Genomic DNA, 27603 nt, shown 5'->3' on the forward strand with positions numbered 1-27603 from the left:
TGGAGATTATCATACACGACAAAACATACATCCATGTTGCTTATACAAGCATATAGTATAATTATGAGTGTACTTCATGCAATTTTATGGGATATTTTATTTGATTTTCAGATACAGTTAACTAATTTGAAAAGTTTGAAAATAAAAATTATAGACAATTTTGGTACTTATCGTTAATTATAATATATGATTTAATAATACACTTTTATGAGAAAACTCTTTGGTATAATTGAAGTTCTAATATTCATTCTTAAAAGTTCAACATTTCATGAGGATGCATTTATACTAGTCAACTGAACGTAACTATTTGTGTATACGTCTAATTTACTTATTTTATAACTTAGATGACGGTGTATTCATGAGATGTACTTTGTTATGTGTTGGGCGTATCACCTCGATTATTACACGCTGCCGTTGATCCCAAGTTCATTTAGAGCTGCTTGAATGTGAGCATCCAATGGTTCGTTCTGATCTACCTCAGGATGAACATATCCATTAAGAAAATGACAAGTTCCTTCGGTGTCTCGTGACATTTCTTTTGGCAGATTGTCTTTAGATCTTGCTTCTAAAATAAATCCTGGTCCTTGCATTAAAAATCTAGAAGGAAGAACCATGTAAAAGATGAGAACAAAAACAATGAGGCAATTTTAGATATTTAAGAATTTAAAAGAAGGTATCAAACTTACTCGTATGTTGTCGGGCTTACATTAACTCTAAGTGGTTCACTCGTTGATTCGAATTTATTAGCCACTGTTACATTGTGACCGAAGAGGCAGTATCTAGGCATCTTTTTTCCAACCACCCCAGCTAGAACCATGCCGGTATGAATACCTATTCTCATCTGAAAATAATTTCTTGTTTATTGTAATTTGTATTTTTCTAATTTTGCAACAACAAATAGTCATAACCGAGTTGTAAAATCGATAATGTGCATTACTTATTTTTTGCTCATATATAACCGTTTGTAGGTAAACGAATCGATCGAGAAATCTCTCTCTACTTTACCACCAGTCGTTCTAAGAAAAAGGCAGAGGTAAGCGAACTTCGATCGTCAGATGGCGTTTGCATGTCAGAGTACATTTTTTGTACCGTGTTTTTTTTGAAATCTACATTTCCCGGAACTTATCGACACTGAACTTACCTTTATAGGTTTTCCGTCGTGGGTAGAGTGTTGCGTGCATGTTTGTATCATTTTCAGCGCCATCCATGCTATTTGCTGCGCATGAGTATTTGTATTTTTATGCAGACCGCAAGCTACGCAGTAAGCGTCTCCGATGGTTTCTACCTGTGAGTGAAAAATTCGACGTACACCTCAATATCATTGATAAACAACAATGGTCGTTCGGAATTACTCAATCAATAATTATGAAAAAAAATGAGTACCTTGTAAACATCGAGCTGACCGCAGTAGGAATCGAACTGCTGGTAAAGATTTTGCAGCATATTAATAACCATCATGGGTGTAGCCGTCGAGCATATTGCAGTAAATCCAACGATGTCGCTGAACAGCATTGTTACGTCCGCGTAGTTTTTCGCCTCTATTGTCTCGCCTGCGAAAACATGTCGAATGCATACGTTAAAGCAAAGCTCCTGCACGCGCGCGCTATACACTTATTTTGCATAAAAGTTGCAGGATAATTTAAATAATTTATTTATATCGAGTCGTGCTGCATATGCAGCTGGAAGTTATTAGCCGTTAAACTCGGGCTCTGGCGTAAACATACACACACACAGCTGCACGTGCATATACACACGTACACAAAATATCCATATTTACGGGAAAGTTTAGCAAACAAATTTACCCAGCCAGAGGCGCTTCGCTATATCTGGCGGAAAGATAAGATGCAAGAGGCTGACGTTTTTCTCTCTCTCGGCGTCGACGGCTCTGTTTGCTTCTTCGATCGAGCTCTTTAGTTTATCCATGCGTCTTCGCAAGCCGTCCTGTCGGAAGACAAAAGCGCCCCAGCTTTATTATACATATTCAATCGACTTTATTACAGAGATATGAATTTATCGAAATATATCGAGGCCCGCGTGTGCCTGCCTGACGACGATTGAGCTTCGGAAGTGGCAATCGCACACGAGCTGCTTTCGAATTACGAATTTCGCAGGAGTAAGCTCGCATAATCCTTTTTCTTGAGGAGTATAATAATATGATTAAATATTCCCATGAGGTGGATTACCTGAGCTCTCGCTTGTTCGCCGACGAGAATAACGTCTCTTGTTGCGTCGTGTAATGGAATATCAGAGATGAAAAGCCCATGACCGGTAAGTCCCTCTAATCCATTCAAAAACGGCGAGCTCACGAACAGGATAGAGTCAGATTCTTGGCAATGGACCATTTGGCCTTTGAATTCGAGTCCCTGTAATCAAAATTGGGAGGGAAATCGACGAATGAAGCGTGTGGACTTACGATATCGGTTATATCAGTTTACTTTGCCCGTGTCCGCGCGTGGCGCAACAAACATTACAATTTCATACGAGCGTCGCGCAGTTAGTTCGGAGGCAGTTTCGACTTTATGCTTTGACGCGTGCGTGTACCGCCGTAGTACGTCGTACAGTGAATAAATAATTAGCACTCAGGGAAGTGCCAGGACAGCGGCTCAAAGTTAACGGGGGAAATCCAATATATTATATACTGAAAATATGCTTTATATACGTGCGGCTGAAACGGGGGAAGGGAGACATGCACTATACGAACCTCAGCTTGGAACTGCTCGTCGGCGGACTGCTGCTTGAGGGTGAGCACGAAGGGCGTGTTGGAGCGCTTGAGGATCTCGTGAAAGGCGAGACTGACGCCGCGAGGCCTCGCGAACACGAAGTAGCTGCTGATCTCGCGTCCCTGCCAGGCCAGCTGGTGGCCGAACAGCCGCATGAAGCCGCTGCCGAGCTGCACGAGCTCGAGGTTCCGATCCACGACGAAGTGCCAGGGGAAGGCCTTGCAGAAGCTCGCCACCCCCATGCGCAGGTCGGCGGCCTCGTGCGACAGTGGACGGAAGCGGCTGTGCTCGCCGGCGATCTCCTCCTCATCCTCGACGCTGTCGGATCTCTCCTGGACCGCCAGGTTGGGAGCTGGCGCCGTCGCCGCTGCCGCCGAACTGCTCGCACTGTTGAAGTGCTCCGGTGTAATTCGATATCTGCGGCAAGGCGAGGATCATTTATAACGGATTTAACATTGGACGAGAGATCCTGTGTCGCTGCCTCAATTTTTATTCGGTGCGCATCGAGAGCTTTTAGATACTTTCGATATAGGTTTTTTGGGGGGATCGTTAAAAGAGATACTCGATCGATGATGCACTATCGCATTTTTTCTTCTTTCTTTTTTTGTCATTAACGGATCATCTCGTGCGAAGCTCTCTAGTCTCCCTCTCTCTCTCTCTCTCTCTCTCTCTCTCTCTCTCTCATTTTTTTTTCTCTTCCTCCCCACGTATTAACTTTGCAGATGACCTCTTTGTTCTCTCTTGTATTTGATCGCAATCCAAATGAACTCGGGGAAAAATAAGTAGGACACCCCCGGCACCGCATTGTCAGACTCCATTGTAAAGCGCGTTATTCGGTGAGCGCAAAAGTTTCGAGCTGCGGATTCTTGGCACCAAAGCGAGATTAAGCGACGTGCGCGGCGCTACTACTGCTGTCGCTGTCGCTGCTGACCTTAGCGAATCAACTCGGGTATTATAATCTATGTTTCAATCGAACGAAAAAGTTTCCACCAAGCTCTGATAAATACGACTTTTCTACTCTATGTAGTCTTTTTGTTTCAGAGTTATCGCTTAGGTATTGTAATAGCCCGACGATTCACTTAGTGGAAAATTGCTTGAGCCAACACACTCGGTCGGAGGGTGTAGCTTTCAGTCTGAGTGCGTGACCTTAAGAACGGCGTCACTTTTCTGGTCAATATTTACTACTCGATTAGAAGTGGAGAGAAAAAAAATACCACGCGCCCTGCTCGCTGTCTATCTTTATTTTCTTTTTTCCTTTTTTTTTCTTTTAAATGCTCCTTTTACAAAGGATGTTCTTGGCGAAACGTCACGCGGATCTCTGGATGAGCTGTTAAAAGTAAAATTTTAAAGGATTTCCAAGCGAACAAAGTAGTGAAAACGGACTTTTTAATTGACGCGAAGCTAGAAGAAAAGTTATATCGTGAAACGATTACGTCTTTAAACATTTTACGAGGGAAGTAAAAATTGCTCATTATAATTTTCCCGTTGCGAGCGTCCGGAATTTTCTTTTCGAATAAATACTTTTATTAAATTAAAAAAAAATTAACTAAAAGTAATAATAAAAATATAAATAAATTTGGACCGATAATAATAATAGTATAGTTTGATATTTACGCTGCAAATTTTCATGTTTAATGTTGCGTAAATATTTGGGTTTGAAAAAATAAGTAGAGCGCATTCACATGCTGGAAAGAGAAGTGGTTATACCCGAGTTAGGTCAGCCGTACACAACACGGTGTAAAATATAAAAAAGTACAAGCGAGCCACGCGTCCTTTTTATTGAAGTGGATGAGAGAGAGAGAGAGAAAAGAGAGAAAAAAAAGGAGGAGATGGAGGAGGAAGAAGAGGATCGCTAGAGCCGCAGTAGCCGTGGCCAGGGAGTGAAAAGATTAAGCGGCTGCTGCTGCTGGTGCGACTGGCTTACCTAAAAAATTTAGTATTGTAAGGATCCGGGAGTATGTACACGTCGGCTTTGTCATCGTAAAACTGTCGGGCGATGCCCTTGAGACTGCCGACCAGCAGGTAGGCAATGGACGGGTAGTCTGTGGTGAAGTGAAGCTCCAGGGCGCCCGGCGTGGCGATGCAGACGAACTCGGCCTCGGTCTCGCTGCCCGACTGGTGCTGGACGACGTCGTTCACCCCGTCGAGGGTCGTGAGGAAGGCCGCGAGGTCGTTGCCGAGGCACCTGAACGCCCGCTCCAGCAGGCCGACGCAGGCCGTCGATATGACCTCTTGACCCAGCGTGTCCAGAAATTCGTTCGCGTCGATGTCTGCAACACATGCAAGCACACCCACACAGCTACATGAGCACACGATAATTGAGAGATTTCGTCGTTATATCTATGTACGTGCAGAGAGAGTAAGTACGATCGTTCATTATTTCTGCTGGCGCTACTGCGCTGCTGCTGCTGCTGCTGGTGCTCGTCGCAAAGCGGCAATATATTACGCTTTCGAATCGTTAATCACTCGGCTAAGGCTCGTGCTTGCGCTAAAGGGTCGCTCTGATTTTGCGTGCGCAAAGCGCACACAGGCGCATACACATGCACTATAGAGAGAGAGGGTGAACCGCAACGCTTTTCGAGTGTTCGGCAAGCGTCGAGCCAAGCCGCGAGGCACTATATTATTATATACGCCTGTGTGTGTGTGTGGGTGTGTATGTGCGGGGGCTATTACTCAACGCGTTATAAATAGCAGTTGAGAAAGATTAGCTCGTCATCATTGGTATTCGCGCGCGCGCGCGCGTGGCCTGTGTGTACAGCATACAGTAGTACAGTAGATAGGTATAGCTGCCTGTGCGATGCTTCGCAGTCACGCGTGTGCATAACTTTCCAAACGAGCTCGTTACAGGCTAGTAGCGGCACTCGAGCCCTCGTATAATGTACACACACACACACATATACAGTCGTGCAGATCGGACAATTGCGACGTGCATTGGTATAAAGACGCGCGTCGAGCTAGCTGTGTATAGGTAGGGGGTCGTGCAGGCAGCAGCGAGCTGCTTCCGCCGGACGAAGGCAATAATCCAATACTCGGGCACACACGTACGTTGACGCTGCTGCTGCTGCGAGACGAGGAGCGACGATCCGAAGCGCTCAATTAGCGCAAATATCGTGTACATTACGCTGCGCGCCGTACGATAAAAGTCGGCTAAGTACACGGTATGGCGTGGAGGAGGTATGGAATCGCAGCGGGTCTCAGGCAGCGGCTCTCGCGCACATTATACGGCGCTACGGCGCATTAGGTACACGCCATCGTCGTCGCCGACGCGAACGCGGAATATAAGCGAGTGCTACGTAGGGAAGGGAGGGGAAGTCGCTGGAGCCGATGGTGCGAGCGGAGGGGTGTTATATGCAGATTATTATCGCACGTCGCTGCGGACTATGTACCATGGACTATATAATACTCCACTGCCGAGCGAATACAGTGTGCCATGGTGGCAGCTAGGCACGCGACGACGATCGTCCACGCTACAAAGTAATCCCTTTAGTAAAAGTTTGACGGTGCGGCTGCTGCGCGGTATATACGGGGACAGCAAACGGCTGCCGCTGGCTGCATATAGTGGTGGCGGCTTTTGATTCAGCGGACCCGTCAATTTGTGCTCGCTCGCGCAGATACATATACATACACACGCACACGCACGCACCCACACACACTCGTTTAATGCATATTAATGCGCGTAGCGAACCAGCTCGTTAGCAGCTCTGCACATCGGGGCTCTCTCTCTCTCTTTCTCTCTTGCTCTGCGGGGGCCTCGAGCTTGACAAACGAGCTGTGTATAGCAGTTTGCAGCCTCATAGATATAGGCTGCAATAGCCGCGAGGACCAAGCAGCTGCATATCGAGCTCTAGCGCAAAGTGCATATGCAGAGATCCTGATCCGGCTGCGCTAAAGTGGATACGCGCCATACCCGCGTTTATATACATACATTTGAATCGCAGGTTTATATAATATATGTACGCACACGAAGCAGAAACGGCGTAACGCGCGCATCAAGCGCAGAGCTTGCCTAAAGGTTCAGTCCGGGAAATTCGTATTAGCGCGTTAAAAGCTGGAGCCGCGGTTCGTACGTACACATACGTTTCGCTGCGTTGCAATGCGTTATACAGCGAATAAAGGTATAGGTAAGCGCGAGCAGGGGTGCACCAGGCAGGCAGGCGTGTGCGCGCGTATTTTCACAGTAGTACACAGCTGTGTGTGCGCTGCACGTTCGATGCACTCTCTCTCTCTCTCTCTCTCGGCTTCAGCGGCACTACACTCGTGCCCGAGTGCTTGGCGCGCGCGCGACCGATCGATAAAACGAGGAACGCAAGCGCCATTTCTTCCTTCCTCGCGTCGGCGGGAGTCGAGCTCACGCTGCTCGCTCGCTCGAGCGAAAACCTTATATACCACACACGCCGAGCACAGAGCTGCACCAGGTTGCACTAGTCGTGGCAGCGGAGAAACTCTCGGAGAGAGCCGTGGCCCGCAAAGACGACGCGAGCGCGAGTCTGTCAAAGAAAAAGCACATACGTATCCTGTATCTGGGCGCGCACACGATGTGCAACGCTATCCTATATCCCTACATCCAATCGTATAGCTCTCTATGTGTGGCGCGCGCGGCATCGGTATATATCGCTCTCGTCCTGAGACACGCGCGCGCCCGTTCAAACTTGGACGTGACTAGTTCGACTCGGGGCTACATATATAATACCTCGAGCTTACAACTATAGCCAAAGTCGATCTACTCCGGCAAACGCTTGCCGCCGCCGCCTTGCCCCTTTAACGGACTCGAGCTTCTCTTCGTCCTCCTGCCTGCTGCCTCGTATATGCACCGAGGCGCGCGTCTAGCCTCGTTTAACCCCCCATCGATTTTCGCTCGCGCTCCTGCCACTATGTGTATAAGGCTCGCTTGCTGCTATGCAGTATGTAGCTCGCTCGCGTTCGCAAGCGGCTCGATCGGAGAGAGAGAGCTCGTCCACACATCGATGCGCGCGATATGACCTATAGCTTGGCATGTCCTCTCTCTCTCTCTCTCTCCCAAATACCGATGTATGTATACCTATGTATGGATGTAGGATGCACGTGTGCATGCAGCACGAATCATCCTGCTACACATCCGCCTAGGATAGGAAGAGACAGAACTAGACGAGTACTACATCAGCGGCAGTCCGACTATACTGCCTATCCACTACTACTGCTACAACTACTTGTTACCACTACTACTACTTGTACGTGTCACGTGTGACTCTATGCATTTATATACCGCCCAGATGCAGGATAGATTCAAAGTGACTCGCTCTGCACTCGGTCCCCCCAACCAATTCGCTTGCCTTGCCAATAATTTATCCAAGCCTCCGTTCTCTCTCTCTCGCGCTCGGATCTTTCGCGTCCCTCCGCCTCATTTTTCGTCCTCTTTCTCTCTCACCTTCTTCCTCTCTCCCTTCTCATCCATATACATGCAAGCAATCCGTCCAGAGTTCGATGCACGTCGGATAATTTCATTTTGAAATGTCATTAAGGATGAGTTATGACTTGGCCTTTCCGCCTCTTCGCGCTCGCCTCGACGCTTTCACGCCTAGATGTAACTTCTCCCCGCGCGCGTCGCGTCCTGTCTTCCTACATACATACTTTTCCCATTCGTTTCTGTTACACAATTATTTTCCACCTACCAATTGCTGTATCGTCGCGCGCCTATTTCTCTTTTTCTCACTCACGCGATACGTACGACATACGTGTGCCTGCCGCAACTCGATAATTGAAATTGCAAAATTATATATTAACATATGCTGCTCGCTCTCTCGAGTTGCTACTTTCGCTTATTTCTTTTTACTTCAACTTTGTACGGTTACATTTGACTGCCGGTTTTTGTTTACTTTTGCGCGCTTGTTTGCCGTGTACATTTGGCCCCGCTGGTGAGCGCGCTCGACGGGCTGCTTGCGAAGCTACTACTCCCTATAATCCTTCCTGACTCGTTTACCCAACTAATTTACTTATGTACGATCTAAATTTGGGTAGTGCAGCGCTCGAACGATGAATTATTTTGTGCTGCTCTAGAAATTCCGTATATCTTTCGTAGAGCTGCGTCTCTTTTATCGTCGTTCGCGTCGTCGGTAGAGAAAAAAATTATCAGCCAGGCGAAAATGCTTGGCTAAAAGTGTGTTTTCACGTAAAAAAACAATAACAAGTCCGAGGCAAAAAATATATGATTTTTTTTTCTGAAAATTAGCGTTGTAAAAGTATAACATAATAGAGGGGCTTGGGTTGAAAAAAAAGGAAGTAGGGCAAATAAATGACCTCGTCTCGCTGCCGCCGCCACCGCTCGCAACAATGAGTATCCTCTTTCCGCGAAAAGATTTCAGGGCTGAAGAGCAGCTTGTGTGCTGCGGTGTGCAAGAAAGTGGCTGACTATTAACCACGACAGTGATGTATGCACACACGTGTGTGTGTGTCGGTGCGTTTGTGTAGAGAGCGAGTCTTCTCTTGCATACACAAAATACCCTCGACTTTGCGGTGAGGGCATCTATTTCGAATAAACAAGTCATATGCTATACGTCGTCGGCGGCGTCGGCGGCGGCAGCGGTAGACATGGGCACTGAGCTGCATGCGTATACGTACGTATGCTATAAGATATGTATGTTAGTGCATTACCGTGGGCAGCTGATGCATGCATGCATGCACGTCTGTATATACGTATACATCTGCGAATGTGCACGCGAGCCAGATGCCGCTTATATATATTGCGCTCGACGCAACGTCGCGTCGCCAAGGCGACGACGTATCATCCCTGCCTGTCGCGCGTTTTCGACTGTATCCGTGCAGCAGCATGTACATGCGCGACCGAGCGCGACAATCTCGCGCGGCCAGGGAGACGAGGGAAAAACAAGTTTTATTATACGCCCAAACATCGGTCGGCAAATACACGCACACGAGCTTGCAAAGCTGGATGATGTATAGCGAGAGGGAGAGAGAAAGAGGATAGACGAGAGAGAGAGAGAGAGCTTCACGAGTGCCTTGAAGTACACTTGGTTAAGCAAGGTGTGCTAATTTTATGAGCTCAACGATTCTTACATAAATAGACGCAGCTATAGCTCTCTCACGCAGGAACTGTGTGCACGATGCAGCCAGGCTCTATGAAAATTATGAAGTGCAGTTCTATTTCTTTGACAGCTGGCTCGTAAAAATGTTTTCCTCTATATATGTATATTATAGCTGAAGCGCGCTCGGCTGATGCTACGCAACGATCTATACAGGCTGTGCTACCCGTTCATAATTAACCGAGTCGCGCGCTCCTGACAAAAAATTCTCTCTCATTTGAAACGTCGTATCGTGTCGGTGCAGCGTACGCGTCGAGCTATATGTACCGTACGTCGCTTGTATTCTTTTTTTTTGCAGCTCGCAAACTCGAGCAAAGATATTCATACCGATATTATAGTATACTCTTGTTGGGAAAATAGGGGGTGCTTTCTCTCTCTCTCTCTCTTTCGTGTTCAAGTGCAAGGAAAAACATGTTTAGCGAAAGCTCCTTGCGAGCGAGCTGAAGCATCTACTTTTTTTTACCTATCGTCGAACGAGTTAGTTTACTTATGGAGCGGCAGGAGCAGCAGCAGCGAGTTACGATTTTACGTCGCGGGTAAATGCTGTAAGCTCTGCATACACACATATACCTGCTTGCATCTCAAAATCCGGGAGCGCGTTCGAGGAAAAAAGCGCGAAGAATGTGCAGTATATAATAAAATACGTGTGTCAGCCTCACTCCGTTCCCTAAAGCTGCAGCTTATAAGCGAGCTTGGTCTATGTACCTGCGTACTATATCTATACGTACTTTGGGTACTCGGGAGCACTGACGCGCGAAGGGTGTCGGGGGGGAGGAGGTATGTATACTTTTGAGAGGCCAACTTTACGAGATGACCGAAGAGCGCAACGACGACGTCGGCGGCAGCGGCGGTATTATAGCTAGCTCTGGTGCTCTGGTACCGACAGCGATCGCGGACGCTGTGGTCTGCCTTCAACAAGCGCTCGAGCTCCGGCTCGTCGTTGTCTCGAAACTGCTGCGGCGAGCATATTCTCGGCCCACGCCCTATACGTCGACCCTACGTCGTCGGAACTTGGCTTTATATGAGCTACTATACTTTCGTAAAACATGCATACGCGCGTGTGTGTATATAATAGTTGCCTTACATACTACACCCACACACGCGCATGCAAGTAACTCGACGTTGCCTCTCTCTCACTTATAGAGAAAGAGCCTGCCTCGTGCCTGCCTGCATGCCAGCCTCTTGCTATGCTCACGGAATAATGGCACACGACCAGAGCCCCGTGTATACGCCTCGCGTAGTGTATAAAGCATTACAACGCAGGCAAGCGCTTTCGTGGCATCTGCAAGGCCGCCCTCGACGCGTCCCTCCTCTGTATACCGTAGAGGAAGAGAGAGAGAGATGCAGCGAGCAATTAGTCAACTCTTTCGTAAAACGGCGTACATGTATCAAAATAATGACGCAGTTCTGAGCGAAATAAAAGCCCTATAAAAACACCCATTTGTTTCCTCGACAATGCCATTTCAAAGCTAATATCGAGCAATGTTTTACTACGTAGTACGTATAAGATCCCTATAGCTGTCTCGCAGTTACTAACTATCGCGTTTCTCTCTCTCTCCCTCCCTTTTTTTTTATAACTAGTTTTATTAATCTGTCGGCAGTAATTAACTTCGTCAACTTTTTTGTTTTCAATTCGATGTGCTTGATAAGTCCTCGAATGCTTCGATTCATAAGCTCGAGATATCCTTTGAAATACATCCGCTTTGATTCTCTTAAATCGCTAACCTGACTCTTTATTACTTTTGACTTACACAACGCAGAAATACAGCCATCCGAGTTGTCGAGATAGAATGAGCGCTGAACTCTGATTCTGGTAGGGTGTATATGTATTTGTATACGTATATCGTATACGTAAAAAGAGACGAGAAAAGTAGGACACTGAGATGAAAAACCAATCTACAGACCGGACCGAGAAATGCGATGTATTTTTAAAAATCACTCGGAAAATAATTTTGGGCGAGCAGATTTCACGTTACCATAAATCTAAGAGTGAATTTTTTAATCGAATCGAAGGAATGAAAAATTTGAGCTGCATGACTAATTATCAAGAGGAATTAGTACAGAACCATAAAGGGATAAAAAATTAACTTATATTTGCTCTGCTAAATCTTGCTATAAATGTTACATAATCCATAATGTGCTTAAAGCAATTTTAAGCTCCAGCTTCCTTTTATTATTGAATTACCAGAAGATCATCATCTTACATTGAATTTAATATTAATTAATCTCATTAGTTCCTTATTCAGTGTCGTATAATTAATCTACTTTATCAAAATATTTGGTGCGCCTTGCGATTTCGATGCCGTGATAAATTTATTTTATCATTTTTTGAATTGGAAAAGATATAAAGTTGATTCTAAAGAAAGTGGATTTATATTCAAAGATGAATATCAATCTCTCTTCGATACGAAAACCTGAGATATGCATTGAAATATTCCCAGAGCTGCTCGGGCAAACCTAGCTTTTATTATCTTGAAGTTTATAAAAAAAATAATCAATCATTTTGAAAGAAAAAAATAAAATCCCGTTGTTTCAATGAAAATACATTTTAAATAAAGAGTCACGTCTGATTGTTTCGGTTTGTGGTCGGTAATTATGCTACAAGTTCAAGTGGCATCATTTCATTACAATAGTGCGAAGTGACTTTTACTCCAATACCACGAGCTCAGTGCAGCGCGAGTGAAAACTATTGACATAGTTTTGATTATGTTCATGGTTACTTGGGCCATCTTGGGAGCGTAGCATGGGCACAAACGCGCGCGCGTACTTGCCTGCTTTCTCTCTCTCTCTCTCGCTCACCCTCTATCGCTGTCGCTGTCTCTCTCTCTCTCTCTCTCTCTCTCTCTCTCTCTCTGACTCTGTCGCTCTTTCTCTTCAACTCTCAGCGGACCGACTGATATCACGTCGATCATTGCCCTTGTCTACGCCTAATGGGACGTTTATGAAGTGCTCTTTGATCGCTTGTGGCGACGGTCAACATGAAAGCTCAATCAGGCAAGCATATAAAGATTTAGTCATCAATACCTAGTTTATGGGTGCTGTCGCTGTTTTACATGTTAACAAATAATATCAAACTCCATTGACTAATAAGTCAAATAGAGCTGGAACTTCGGAACGATTTAAAAATCGTTAATTTTTGTCAGCAAATATTACGATGTTTCCAACACAAGCCAAATCGACAGTTCGCATTTTCCTGCTCAATTTTTACATTTATCATTGATGATGTACCTATTCATCTATTATACATCTGATTAATCTATCAAAAGTTTTCAATCCGGATAGAGATACGCAACATTAATAATTTTCTAAATACAATAATATCACTCTAACATCCACCGCTAGATGGCGAGTACCCTTATCAGTGTATCTGCAAGTGGCAAAGTCAAAATATTTGTATAAAAAACTAATCATATAATGTTAATCTTATCTATCTGGGAATCGTCAATAGAGAATATATTTCTTTCTTTTGAATTTGAAAAGTACGACAGTCACGCGAATGATAAGAAATTTTAGGTATAAGTCATACTGAAATCTTGAGGTTTATTAACAGCTGAACGATAATAAAAATTTGATAATAAGAAACCATACAAGTGAGAAGAAAAATTGTACAGTTAAATTTCAGATCAATCACCATTATTGCATCAAAGTGCTGGTCCCTTCCCTTCCGTGACTAAAGCATATACAGTGACAGAAAGCTTTAATCCCACGTATGCGATAACTATAAATCTACGCCTCGTAAAACCACTTATTCAGTCAATTAAAACAAACAATATATCAATGAGGTTCTTCAATGCAACGAAACACGCGGCCATAAAATCTTGGTGATTCGGTATAGTACAGCATTAATTATTCGCACGTATTTGATACTTCAATCGTTGAAATATAAGACGCACCTTCAGCACGATAGTAACGCGTCTCGATAAAGCTCGCGAGTCTAGATTTAGGTGGCTGATGCGGAGTAAACAAACGATGTTTATATGCTCGTCGTAAAGGGTGTTATTTGAAAAGTCAGCTTAATAACGACCCTTGTTACACGTCGCATTTGAATTAGTACCGGCTATCTAATCACGGAAAATGATTTTGGGAATCTAATGACAGTGATGTGCGTAACAGTATTTAAATATCACATACAAATGCGATGCTTTCATCTCGAAAGCGGATATGAAGTTTCATGAATATAAATTTTTTTTACCCGCGAAAATCGTGTCAAGTGCTTTAGATGTTTAATTCATGCGAAATGTCTCTCAGACATTCGATATACAACATCGAATAAAAGCCTATCTACACGTCAATTTAAATCCCGTAACGAAGTCGAAAAAGTTTCAATACAGTTTTAAAGCTTTTTACAACTGTAAGCCTTGAGCCTGCATTAAGGTAATGTTTAAAATTTGTTAAAACCTTTCACGCAATTTTAAACTTTTAATGCACGAATCCTCGATTTTAAATGCTTCCTTTTTTTAAAAAAAGTATTCGGTTCGATATTCGATTCTCACTTAAATGTATCGTTTCTAAGACAAAGGGATTAAAATCCCTTCTAAAGTTGATTACAAAGTTTCGAATGAGAATATCGAATAGCAGGAAAAATAAGAAAGTAAATTATTTGGTTATTCGATCCTATTTTAGGTTTAGAATTGGATTGAAAAAAAAACAGCGTTAAAATGCATGAAACGAAAGGATCATTTAAATTGATTTAAAGTGCGATATACTTTTATTTGATAGATACGGAAAGAAGATGAAAATACTTAAACTTCTGTAATATATTCAAGAAGAAGTAGTATTTGCAGATTCGAAACCTAATAAGTATTTCATTGAAATATCTTTTACGACGATAACATTGAAGAAGGAAGAGAAACAAGAAACAGAAAAGGCGAGTGTAAGATTTATACTCATATTTATGGCTTCAACGACTTATGCATGACTTCAACGGCCCAGCAGATGCTAATTCGCACTCCCCAAGCTTGTGCTACGTACTTAAGCATTGAATAATTGTCTATAATTTAATAGTATATATTTTTTACAGTTGTAAGGAGGATTAAAAGACTCGTTTTCATGAAAAATAATTGAAAATTTACTGATTATCTAATAAAAACATCCATCTACGATTTCTATTTTTACTTTCCATAGTTAAAGAATTTTTTTTATTGTTTATCTAAAAATATTTATGAATTACAATAAATTATAAAAATAAAGGGTGCATTTTATTTGGAAAAAAAATTTCATAATGAGCAAAATAAAAAGTGAGTATTGTAAAGTATATAAGTAAATATGATGTGTTTATTTAACTTTTTTTCTTGTGAACGAATGATTCAAATTTATCTACAATTTAAATAAACATGCTTAGTAATGAATTATCTTACCGCAATCATAATTGAGAGTTTCATATATATCTTCTAGCAAATTATAGTTTTCTTCAATTTCAACGTTGTCGAGAAGTTTTTCACTGGTGAATGAAATAATTTCGTGAACAATGAGAAATGAATCGCTATTATTAAAACTTTCACTTTATTATAACGAGGTGAAAAGATACTTACAGAGATGTTGAAGTTGGTAAGGGCACCTCATTTTTGCTTAAAAGGGCTTCTAAGGCTACTGCAATTACTTCGTTCTGCAAAAATAAGACCGGTGCGTAAACATTCAATTAAAATGTACTAACTTTGATTCGACATAGTTTAGGACTCTGATGATTAATATTTTGTTAAAACTGGGTACATTTCCTATTTAAAACGAATACATTCATAAATATCAGTTGGAGAATTAGTTTTAAGGTTCATTTACAGTTATTTAAATAGAAAAAGATATAACACTTATTCATCACACTTATGTTGTTAATAAAGTATAAACTTCGTTATACGGATGCACTGTTTTGTTTCATATTTGCCATTCCTGGTTTCGTTTATCTAACACTTTTCATTTTAGCATAACAAGTTTCAAAATTGAACTTTTTGTTGAAAAAAGAATTCTATACAAAAATGTATCATTTTTGTTTTTAACTACGCACAAAAGCATTTTTTTAATGGAATTTAATCAATTTTCGGTTATTTGATCTCAACTACTAGAATATATTTTAAGCATTTCAAATTTTTGGTTCTCGAATCCGAATACGTAGTTTTCCAAATTAAACGCACCAACAGTATCTGACATTCCTTTCATAGATTTGCCATGATGGATTTCATGGTCGAAAGTATGTCGATTGTATTTGGGAAGCAGTAAAAAAAGAAACAGAAAACTTTACTCGCAAAATTACTATACTATACTTCTGGTAAAGGAAAAAAGTGTTGTAAGGTTTTTGACTCGCATTAATATCTATTCATCATTAATTAACTAAAAATTAGTAATTTGTATTATCGCATTTTGTATCTCTTTTTAATTAGTATCTGATAATTGAGTTACTTTAAAAAGTTCAACCAACAGGTATTGCATATCGATAAATGTATAAGCCACGCACTAGCCAGTTTCATCGAATTAAGCAACTAACGAATTCCTGTCGGGTTAGTCATTGACCCTCTTCATTTCTGATTTTCCATTTTGATGTAAACTATGAATGCTTGGAGTATGATTTTCCGGAAAATTAGAATAATTTATGAAAAAATATGACGGCTACTTTTTTCATCAACAATATCCTCTACTCGTTCGTATTCTTGAAATAAGACAATTTATATTTTTGCAATATTTATATATTTTTAAACGTAAAAATGTTGACTAATTTTTATATTTCAGTGACGCGATAACATTTTTTCTCTCGACATGAAATGTCACGAGTTGCATAGTTTTTCAAATCTATTTTATAAATTGGTGAATTCACCCGTTTGTTTTTTTCTTTTGAAGTGCTTTCATCTGAGAGTATATTTGTTTTATAAAACCTTTTAAGCTTTTGTAGAGAAAAAACATTATAAAATAAATAAACGAGAACTTTTCGATGATAATGTGAATAGATGACAAAGGTAAAAAATAATAATTTATTAAGTAACATTTTTAAATGAACATTTATTGGAATATTTATTTTCGGAGCAAGCGATACATTAAGATATTATATAGCACTTAGAAAGTAGCCCGAAAAAACTCGACCGATTATCGACAAAGAAATTGTTAAGGCCAAGTCGAAGAAGGAAAAAAAACCTAAGAAATAAAGCTTGAAAATGAGAAAAATGCTCATCCGTCGAGATGAAAAAGAGCAGCCCGTAAGAAAGAAAGGTAGCAGACGCGGTTCAGAAGTTGCTATATAGGAAAATGGTCGGTATAACGCAATGGTCGCGCGGCTACACCGAGAAAACTTTAAGTTTACAAGGGCTCACATGCATAGACGCTGATCTGCTCTCTCTCTCTCGTCGGGGGGTCGCTATATAGCTGTGTGCCACGCTGGTTATTGGCCTTTTATGACGCCGAGACTCGAGAAAGAAGAGCTACTTATGCCCTGCGCTTTTTATCGAAACTTATGTGACACTTAGACATCCATGCTGCGAACGCGGAATATAATATCTCCGTGGCCTCGTATAGTACAAGTCGGCTCTTGAGCCTTATACCTACCGACCGCGCGAGCTTTTTTCTAGTTGTTACCGAGCGACCGCGCGTCTTTGCAATTCACATGCTGCAGTGGTGTGGGGGTCGTGGCGACTTCTCCTTCTTCTTCATCTTCTTTTTTTTTTCTTTCTTTACGTGCGGTCTGTTCGACGAATCTTTGCGTTAACGCGCGAGAGAATAAAGCAGCGTGTTGAGCTTAATGCCTTAGCTGCTCTGTCAGGATTTGCGTCTAAGCTGCGCTAGTAAGACGCCAGCTTTTGGCGCCTTTGAGGGAAGGAATGTGCTTTTGCAACGAGCTTATTGTCAACGTTTTTTAATGCTGTCTAAGACCTGGTATGAAAGAAAAAAAATCATTTCTCAGGCAAGTGCGACTATACGAGGGGAGAAAGAAATTTAATAAAAAATTGTATTTTCAATGCCTCAAATCAAACGCAAAGTGGCGATACCTGTTGAGTCGACGATTTTATTCATGTATTTTTTCTGGTATCTTTTTGTATCGTTATTCTTGTATTTGATTCTAATTTTCAACTCCGTTTCGTAACTTGTTCGAGGAAAAATATTATTTTCAAACTTTCTTGCTTGATTGAATCGATTTTACTCCATTTTTTGTTGTTGGATAAAATAGTTGTTTCTGAGTGCTATTTTTCCAGCATGAAAATTGATGAAATATTCTGTACATCAAAAAATTATTTATGAAGACCATACATTTTGTTGAATTGTGGATGTAACTGGCCTGGATATTTTACGACCACCTGACGCTGTGAATGACTAATTGAACATCATTCCTAATAACATGTATCTATCTAATATCATTATGCACATTACTTGTGCGAAATATTAGGTATATTTTTCTTTTGTGCGAATGTTTCTACTCATTTATAGCACGTACGCGTTGGATAATTATGGGCCTATGTGAATTAAATTTTCACTACAATTTCGGTGCAGTTTTAATGACGTACAAGTGCCCATATTAATTGCATAGTGTAGTCCCCGGTAAATAGGGAATGCATCGATCGCCAAGTAGCTATCGCAATCGCGGGGTCTCTTTATTAATACGAGTAGTGCGTTCAATTGCTAACGAAAAGTAATTACAAAGAATATAAGTAAAAGAGCATTAAGGTCTCTTCCTAAAATCGAAAAGTTTGATGAAAAAATATTTACAGATTTTGAGAGCAAATAACGTTAAAAAACTAAAGATTCAATTACGATAATACCTGCCCATTACCGAGAACAACCCCGATTAAAGCTTGAGAAATCCGAGGAGGTTAAAAACGAAAAAAAATACCATTATCTTATTATAAGTACAAAATGAGTCAAAAAACTTCTATCAAAGGAACGAGTCAACAAAAATTTATCAGTAAAATGTACGATAGAAATCATTTGCATACCAGATAAATCTCAAAATGTATATTAGAGATAAGTTCATGATCGGAGCAAAACTCTTCGAATGTGATAAGGTAAAGTGGGGTAAACGCCAGTTCGGGGAAGACGCCACTTTGCTATATTATCATTATAAGAAAGAAAATTTAGATTAGTGACCTATTGGAATTTGCGTTATGATAATCCGATTACATCGATACGAAATCGCTGATTTTTTACTGCTATTATCAGTCGATTTTCAAGTGTCCAGATTTCTCGTAAAGTTCAATGTGCAAACATTCGTTTAATTTTCAATGAAATGTTTAAGTGGAAATTGTTAACGATATCTAGATAATGAGGATACATTATGCAAGCTTGGCCGTGGTATTAGGCTAGCAGATCACAAAAATTAGTATTTTATTTTATGCAATAGTATGACGAAAAATGTCTTTTTTAACACTGCGTGCGCGAAACACGGGTTTTCTAACCTTAAAGCGTCAGAAAACCCTAGTTTCTCGCAAGCAGAGTTAAAAAATATCGTTTGCAACTAGTCCGCGAGGAAGTTGACTCAACCAGGAGTCTTTGCACCCTCGCTACGCTCGGGTGAAAACAACTCCTGGGTGAGTCAACTGCTTCGCGCACTTGTTACAAAATATACTATTTTCGCACATTTTTTAGTGCGCAAAAAGCCTTTTTGGACACTTGTGTGCGGTAAAATGCCCCATTTTGGATACGGGTGTGCGGTAAAACGCCTCATTTAAATGAACGTATTTTTCGCCTACTATTGCATAAAATTTTGTATGCAACACGTGCCCAGCTTTTTGCGCACAGTGTGCGGAAAAAACACCCACTCGTGCCGGCGTAGCCGGCACTCGTGTCTTTTTCCGCACACTCGTGCCCAAAAACGCCTTTTGGGCACTTGTTACATAATAGTTATTTATACGTATTTATATCGCACTAAAAAATGTGCGAAAAAAGACATTTTTCGTCATACTATTGCATAAAATTTTCTATGCAACACGTGCCCAGCTTTTTGCGCACAGTGTGCGGAAAAAGACACGAGTGCCGGCTATGCCTTTTGGGCACTTGTTACATAAATAACTATTTTTCATTATATTCCGATTAAGGGCATATTGTTCCAATCGGGGTGGCGTCTTTCCCGCAAGCTTGGGGAAAACGCCACTTTTGAACCAAGTTGCTAAATTTGTTATAACTATTAAAATAACAATATAAAGTGATAATTTTGTTTTTCTTATAATACATGAACGTGTTTTTTAAAGTCCTCAATGCTTAAGATTTGATTTCATACATTTATTACTTATTTATTTCAATTTTTTCCTTAGCTATGGCGTATTTCCCCGCTTTACCTTATTAGTCACAAGAAATTTAACCGTGAGAATACCCGCAATATTACCATATAAAAGCATTACGTAATCGGAACAAACTATTTGAATGATAAATTTGTCAGAAATCATTTAAATTAAAAAGGTACCTCAAGTTTCACATCAATACAGTACATGATCAGAAATAATGATTTTAGTGTCACATTTGTAGCAAAACATTTGAACAAAAAAGTAACTTCAAAACTGATACGCATTCAGTACATAATCATAGCCAACTCTTCGAATGTGAGATTTTTCACAAGTCATGCAAAACCTTGAATCTCGCATAAATGCAGTACATCTTCAAATCCTACCCTTTGAATGTGATATTTTTCGAAAATCATTTGGATACCGGAGAGTTTTAAAAAATCACATAAATATAGTGCCTATTCGTTTTTCTACTCTTTGAATGTGAAATTCGTCTAAAATTATTTAGCAAGGGTGACCTCAAATCTCACATCAGTGCAGTACATGATCTTAACTAACTCTTCAAATGTGACATTTATCACACTGCGCAAGTGCAGAACATGATTGTAGCAAACCCTAGAAATGTGAGATTGGTTTCAAGATGTTTTTGTACTCCATAAAAACTTCACGTGAATACTCTTTAATTCTGATGTGAACATTAAGTATTTATAACTTTTATTCATTTTTTCTTGACTGTGAAAAATCTTTTTCTCACCATTTGTACATAAAATCAAATATTAACACAGGTACATATTCAATTTGCTTTGCTGTTAAACCGATATTTTAATGTTATCAGCTGAACCTTGCCCCAGATAACTGCTCCCTATTGGTGCACCAGTAGAATATCCTCGCTTCAAAACAAGAATTATTTGTATGCCAACCCCAACAACTTATTTCCTTTTACATAAAGATTCATTAGCATCAAAGGTAAATAGATAAGCTCCGCAAGGGGTGAAAGCTCACTCGATGCAGAATACATCGTATGCCTAATGATCAAAATTCATTATTTCGCAATAATGACTTTACTCCGATCAACCACATAGATAAGTTTACCACCACGCAGCATATAAAGTCGCATGTGCGAATGGGGGCTGATTATCTGGAAAAACGGATGACCAAAAAATGGTTTTTTCAGTTGGCGTGATAAGCTTTTTCAAGTCATTTATGTCCCTTAATTTAAATAAAAATTTCAAGACCGTTCATCGCCTTCTTTCAGTGTCTTGAAGTTGATATTTTCCCGAAATTCATGGTTGTGCTGATATTTAAAAATTCATTAGCAAAAAGCTTCCTTTTAAAAATGTGCTCAATTTCATTTTTATCTGTAAAAAGAAGACCCAGTTCTTTGCCACAAAAAAAAAAAGTTCCGAACGATTTAAAAAAAAGTTTTCATTTTCAACATGTATCATTTTGAATAATCAATGAATCTTTACTTTCTTTCTTATCAAAAATTTCATCGAAACAAAAATGAAAATTGAAAAAAAGTCTTCACCAGTAATAAAGCAATAAGTTTCTCGAGTATCATCTTTGTCAAAATTGACAATGAATGGAGCGTATTTCATTTTTTTGATAATGTTTTTTATACGTGACACATATTCACTTGTTTACATTTATTGACATCTGTGAGGAATTCAATTTAGTTTACAAATACGTAAACAAAACTATATTCTATAACACCTGGTTTGAAAAGTCCTTTTCGAGGGAGCCATTTGAAAAAGTAAAAGGTTCATATGCTTTTCTATACTATATCGAGATTCAAAACAAACCTCTAGGTTAGATTTATCCAAAGTAATTTTATTACTTCAAAATAGGTTAAGTATACTTGATTGAATAAAATAAAATTGTTGCAATAATTGCCAAATCACAGTTGACGTAATTAGAATGAAAAATTGATTTATGAATGACTAAATAAACTACAAAAGTAAACAATTATAATTCTAGAGAATAGACAGAAACGGACTGCAATATTGGAAACGATACAGTGATGCATCTTCGGTTTCTCATATTCAATATAATTGAAAGAATCTTAATCGTTGGACATAAAAAATTAAAGCGTCATATTATGTATTAAAAAATGCCTACCGATGGATTTGTCAGCATGAGCACAGCTGCTCTGAGATGCTTGAGATTGAGCGTTTGTGTGTCCTCGGAGTCCTCGATGTCTTCGCCCAGCAGCGACGAGGTGATTTGCATGGAGGACTGTCGGCACGGCTTGAGCCGGTCATCCTTGGATTTGAGCGGCTGCCTCGAGCGGCCCGTTTTGTGCCTGTCCGCGGAGTCGTCGCCGCCACCGCGTGTAGCCTCGGACTCGTCGTCGCCGCTGTTGAGCCGCGCCAAACCCGCGGCAAAGGGGCACGTCATTGTTTAGCTCTCGGCTGTAAATCGCGCCGATCCGCACTCGTGTGGATCACGTGTTATAGGCGGCTCGCTGTGTTGCGCTCAGTCGAGCGCCAAGTCAACGGCCGTCGTAAGGTCGCGTGTCCGGCCCATGACCGACTGGCACGGCCACGTGACAAGCCACGCTCGCGCCGATCCGGCGGCGGCTCTTCTTATTCTTCCTTCTTCTTCTTTCTCGCTGCGCCGAAATTTACTCGTGAACCATTGGCTTGGGTCTAGGCCTCGGGTGGTACTGATATTTGGTCCGTGGCTGCCTAGGCAACGTCGACGACGACGACGACGACGATGCTCTCGGGGAGCGTGGCGGGTGCTTCGCGGATCCGATCAGGGCGTCGGCGGTGGCGGCGTGGCGCAGCGCACAGCGCCATACTGGCCCATACGATTGACCGAGAGAGCCGAGCAGGCAGAACAGGCAGCAGCAGCTTTGTATACGCCGTGTACTCGCGTGCGCGCGACTGCCAGGGTGAAAGAGAGAGAGAGAGAGAGAGAATCAAGGGGGGTTACCGGGGGGTGGGTGGGAGGCAGAGAGGCGCGCGCCGCTACAGCTAGCTCTGCGCTGTAGCTTCGGAGACGCGCGGCGTACCTACCGTGTAGCCAGCCAGCCACCCACCCTAGAGCCACCCGTCCACCCACTAGCCCGCTTATAGCGGAAAGTCGAGCTTTCCGACGGCAGCGAGCAGCCAGCTAGTACCCGAGTGACAACGAACTTTCCGCTTTTTCTTTTTTTTTTTCATCCTCCTCCTCCTGTTTTTTTTGTTTTCTTTTATAAACTGCGAGAAAATTCTTTTTTGAAATCAATGGATGCGATTCACTTGGTATTTCAAAAGAATGGTCGAATTTTGTTCGTGTCAATAAGCGCTTTAGCGCCCGGTTTCATTGGAAAAATGTTATCAGAAGCAGAATAAACAAATGGCCACGAAAGTAATGGCGATTTTTCGACTATTTTATAGTATTTCATGGGGCACACAATGAAGCACCAAAAAACTTCTCTAACGCGATGAATAGGACGAGTCGGAAAAGTTACAGCCCGTTAAAAAGTAGCCCAGCAATTCAATTGTTAAGGGGCAAAAAATTGAGCAGAGCGCCCGGCACCGTAACAATATTACCTGTCGCAATGCAATGCGCTGTTAATTGCATAAAAAAAGTATATATTGGAAGTGAAAAAGAAAGGCGCAATAAAAGGAAGAAGGCGACGCGAGCGTTTGTTAGATAAAAGTACGTCGGTCGAATCGTGCACTTGCAGCAGCAACGGCAGCAGCTACAACGCGCGGATATATACGAGCGAAAGAAGATATATCGCGAGAAAATTACAACATCTATGGCAAGCGAGCTGCGAACGCGATTTATGCGTCGAAGCGGACCACGAGGAGAGAGGGTCTTGTACGGCACGTATAAGCCAGTGCGAGTTATATATTATATACGACCGATTGACTGGATGTGCGTATAATATTACAAGGAAAGAACGCGTGCGTCGACGCGATTCCTCGGCGATTCGTGTATAGGTACTTCTTTCTCTTCGCGCGTAATTTACTAAACCTCTATAGTAAATCGTGAACAGTGAAAGATAAAACGAGCTCGAAGCTTTTCGTTTATACGGTGCTTGCTGGCTAAGGTGGTGGTGGTGGTGGTGGTGGTTGGCGGTAAAGCCGATAAAACGCGACGTCGAGCGAGCTTGCGAGCGCGCACTCAGAAATCGAAACGATACGAGAGAGCGAGAGAGCTACAGGCTCGTGTAGGCCCGCACATTAGTGCACATGTGTGCGCACTATACTGTGTACTCGTATGATTGTGCATTAGCTATTTTTTCTTCTTCTCCTTCTTCTTCTTGTTTTTGTGTGTTAGTGCAGAAAGGCGCGCGGAAAAACAGAAAAGAGAGCGAGTAAGAGAATAGAAAAGAAAGGGAGAAAGGGAAAAGGGAGGTGAGAGATAGACACCCCTCGCATAGCCTTTTTCGTTTGTCCTCATTTCAGAGAGAGAGAGAGAGAGTGAGAGAGAGAGAGGCAAGCAAGCTGTACGACTGCTGCACACACAACCCGCGTTACCTACATTCACAAGTGCTCCGAGCGCGCGCACACTCTCCCTTCTAGCTATTCTCCTCTTGACTTCTCTTTTGCAAACTGCACTCTACATGTACACATAAACTCGCGCGCGCGCTTGCTCTCTTCCTCTCACTCACTCTTGCTCGCTCGGTGTCGTTCGCTACATATACATGTACCTATGCTCATATTATGTTGTTGTTTTTTCCCATCTCCTGACCTTTCCTCCCGTTCCTCGTTCATTGCCATCGCTTTTTCTTTGCCCTCGCTGGAGCTCTTCTCTTCAATCATTCAATCAAACCATCAACTCTCTTGGGTATTTTATTCAGCTCTATAACATTTGCTCGAAAATAAATTTTACGCTGGGAAAAAGGGATTTATTTGATCTTCGAATACATTCGATATTTTTTATCATTTTCCGAAGCGCCGGTATGTGTCACAATTTTCAATTTTCGAACGGCTTAAGATGAAATTGGTGGATATGTAATACCAAATTTTTTACCCATGGATGAACACATTTTTCTAATTATTTTTAAAATTTTGGGAAACGTTGAATACCGGATTAAATTCTAAATAAAAATTTTAATTTTAATTTGTTTCTGCTTCAAATAGAGATCTTAAATCAAAGTTACTGGTTTATTAATGCATAACGATTTTGATTAGCGTTAATTATTAATCAGCAGTCTACGAATTTTTATTCATGATAGCTGGTTTATATAAGTTTATTAAAATTTCAATTACTTTAATTATCTCGTATTAAAATTAACTTGAAAATCTCACTTATTAGTTCAAAATGCAGAATTTGTATTGTATGCTTTTTGTCAAGTAAATATTAACCAACTTGTCAAGTAACTTCCAGTGGTGTTTAATATAACAATTTTACTAATGTATAACTTATAATTATGCTATATAATGAATTACATATGATAATATATGAGTCTATGCATTCGTTAATTATATCATAAATTATATTATGTATTATATTATTTCATAATTCAATTTTTGCATTTATATGCCGAAGTATTTCGTCAAATGAATGAATAATTTAAATTAAAAGTTTAATCTTTATAAAATAGGATTGGTTAATTTTTCTACCTCGTCTCATTTTTTCCATATTGATCTTTCAAAGCCTAGTTATACCAAATATGGTAATTATTATAACAATCAGATGAGCGAAACGAGAGTTTGGACTTGGAACAGAAAAAAATATTTTTAGTAAACTTTCATGAACAAAATAAGAGAAGATAATATTATGTCAAAAAATGAAAAAGCGAACTATGTATATGCCATTCAAATTTTAACGAGCAAACAAAAAGTTGTTTTATGACATGAAAATTTTGTTGATCTTGTTACAGCAGGTATCGGGCTTATTAAAATTGATAAAAAGTAACTCTTTTCTATCAAAATCAGGATTTAACGAGTAATCTACAATAAATAATCCAAAAATGCCGGTGAAAATACTGTTATTTTTTTCATAACGAGAATTGGAAGCCGAAAGACAGCAGAAGATAAAACTTTTCTACAACATGGCATAGAATTTTTGTTACTTTTTGCCGAGTAAATATCAGCACGCGAAAAATTGGTCACAAGGTGATCCGTGCCCATGCCAGTCGAAATCTAACAAACTTCCTCAACTAGAAGGTTTAAAAAGTTGTAATTGTCGTTGAAATAAATTGGCCACTAAATTCGTTTCCTCGTTGATAATTTCGATTTTTTGACGTTGAACTCGTACAAATCATGCAATCAAAATTATTTCTTCTATTCTGTATATACATCAAATTTTTTATTTAACAATTTTTCTCGGACATCCACATTTACAACTGCTTTGTGAATATGTAGAAAAAAGGTACTTTATTTGATTTATTTTCAATTTTGTCACTATGATGAACTAAGTTTAAATATTAAACTATATCAAAATTTAACTTTTTATGGTTACTTCGAAATTTAACCAATTAAATTTGGTTGTTACTTAATTTTAAAAAATTGCTGGTTCTTTTCACATGACACGCGCAAACACTTCACATCAACTTTTGGTAGAAGAGTTTTCCTGTTAAAAATAACAAGAACTTTCTAGATACTAAATTTATTTTGTTTGAAAGTTATAGTATGTTCGCCCTTCATATTTTTTTAAATTTAATATCATTATATTAAATATAAAAATTTAAAATTAGTTTTAGATCAATATAGGGACAAAATCAAAAATGACAATAATACGATGGTATTTTTTGTAGACGAAAACCTCGTAAATAAAAAAAGTCAAAAACAAAGTTAAACAAATGAAGTTATTTTTTTGATGACATATTTTTATATTTTTACAAAATCTTTCAAAATGTGCGTAACCAAAAGTTTTTGATTTAGTTACTTTCTTAAGTTTACATGAACTAGCATTGTGAATTTAATTCAGGTCACACCAATCGATATGTTCTGTATTACCAGTAATATTTTACGATACGATGCTGTTGAAAATTGAGGAGCGAAATTAATTTTTCATGAGTAGTGCGAACTATACAGTAAATCATTAAAATTTTTTTCTTGTTTGACAGAAAAAATTAATAGTTAAGCGGTATGATACAGTTAAAACGTATCTTCTATTTTCAGAGGCATACATTTGAGTTAAAGAAAAAAAAAGTGAAGACACTCCGTCAGGTACATATTTAATATGAATTCCGGGATTAAGAATTGTTTTTGAAATATTCACGTCAAGTCCATACATGATGTGTACTTTGAATATTTTTAACAAGAGTTTCGATCGGTACAAGAAAATATTCATAAATAAACCAAAGAATTTTTGTGTATATCATCAATACGATCGATTTTTATTTTTTATTTATTGTATATAATAAATATAAAAAATTTAAATTATGCTGTAATAAATTTTTAATTAAAATTGGAATTTATTTATTTATATATTCAAATAAGTACTGAGTGAATGTTTGCAATTTTCAGTAGCTGTAAAATTGAACCATGGCACTCTAAATGGAATTGATATATTTTTTAATATAGCTTTCATAACATTAAACTGCCATATTGAATTTCTATTAAAAGTCAATCCGCGAGCGTATTTATTTGCAAACAGATAAATATTATTTGAGCATACAACAAAGTTCGGAAGTTGGAGTGAGCTTGCTGCAAGAAAATCGTTGTAATCGGACGT

The 27603-nt window shown here is 40.1% G+C and overlaps 1 protein-coding gene across 1 annotated transcript; it reads right to left on the reverse strand.

Moving 5' to 3' along the window:
- Positions 1-22840, reverse strand: LOC106650857 (head-specific guanylate cyclase). Its single transcript, XM_014369090.2, has 11 exons — positions 22099-22840; positions 15325-15398; positions 15151-15233; positions 4645-4990; positions 2702-3137; positions 2184-2363; positions 1803-1941; positions 1384-1550; positions 1142-1285; positions 687-841; positions 1-597 (listed from the first exon to the last, which is right to left on the reverse strand). The coding sequence occupies exons 1-11, from the start codon at positions 22375-22377 to the stop codon at positions 402-404; spliced, it is 2199 nt and encodes a 732-aa protein (XP_014224576.1). The 5' UTR covers positions 22378-22840; the 3' UTR covers positions 1-401.
- Positions 22841-27603: the final 4763 nt, after the last annotated feature.

Source organism: Trichogramma pretiosum, unplaced genomic scaffold, assembly GCF_000599845.2.
Source record: "Trichogramma pretiosum strain Unisexual culture from Peru unplaced genomic scaffold, Tpre_2.0 scaffold3, whole genome shotgun sequence".
Taxonomy (NCBI): Eukaryota; Metazoa; Arthropoda; class Insecta; order Hymenoptera; family Trichogrammatidae; genus Trichogramma; species Trichogramma pretiosum.

Coding starts and splice junctions, on each gene's coding strand:
- LOC106650857 (XM_014369090.2), bottom strand. CDS start 22,377: ATGACGTGCCCCTTTGCCGCGGGTTTGGCGCGGCTCAACAGCGGCGAC. Junction 2,364..2,701: donor ACGAGCAGTTCCAAGCTGAG/GTTCGTATAGTG, acceptor TTTTGATTACAG/GGACTCGAATTCAAAGGCCA. Junction 842..1,141: donor ACGACGGAAAACCTATAAAG/GTAAGTTCAGTG, acceptor AATTATTTTCAG/ATGAGAATAGGTATTCATAC.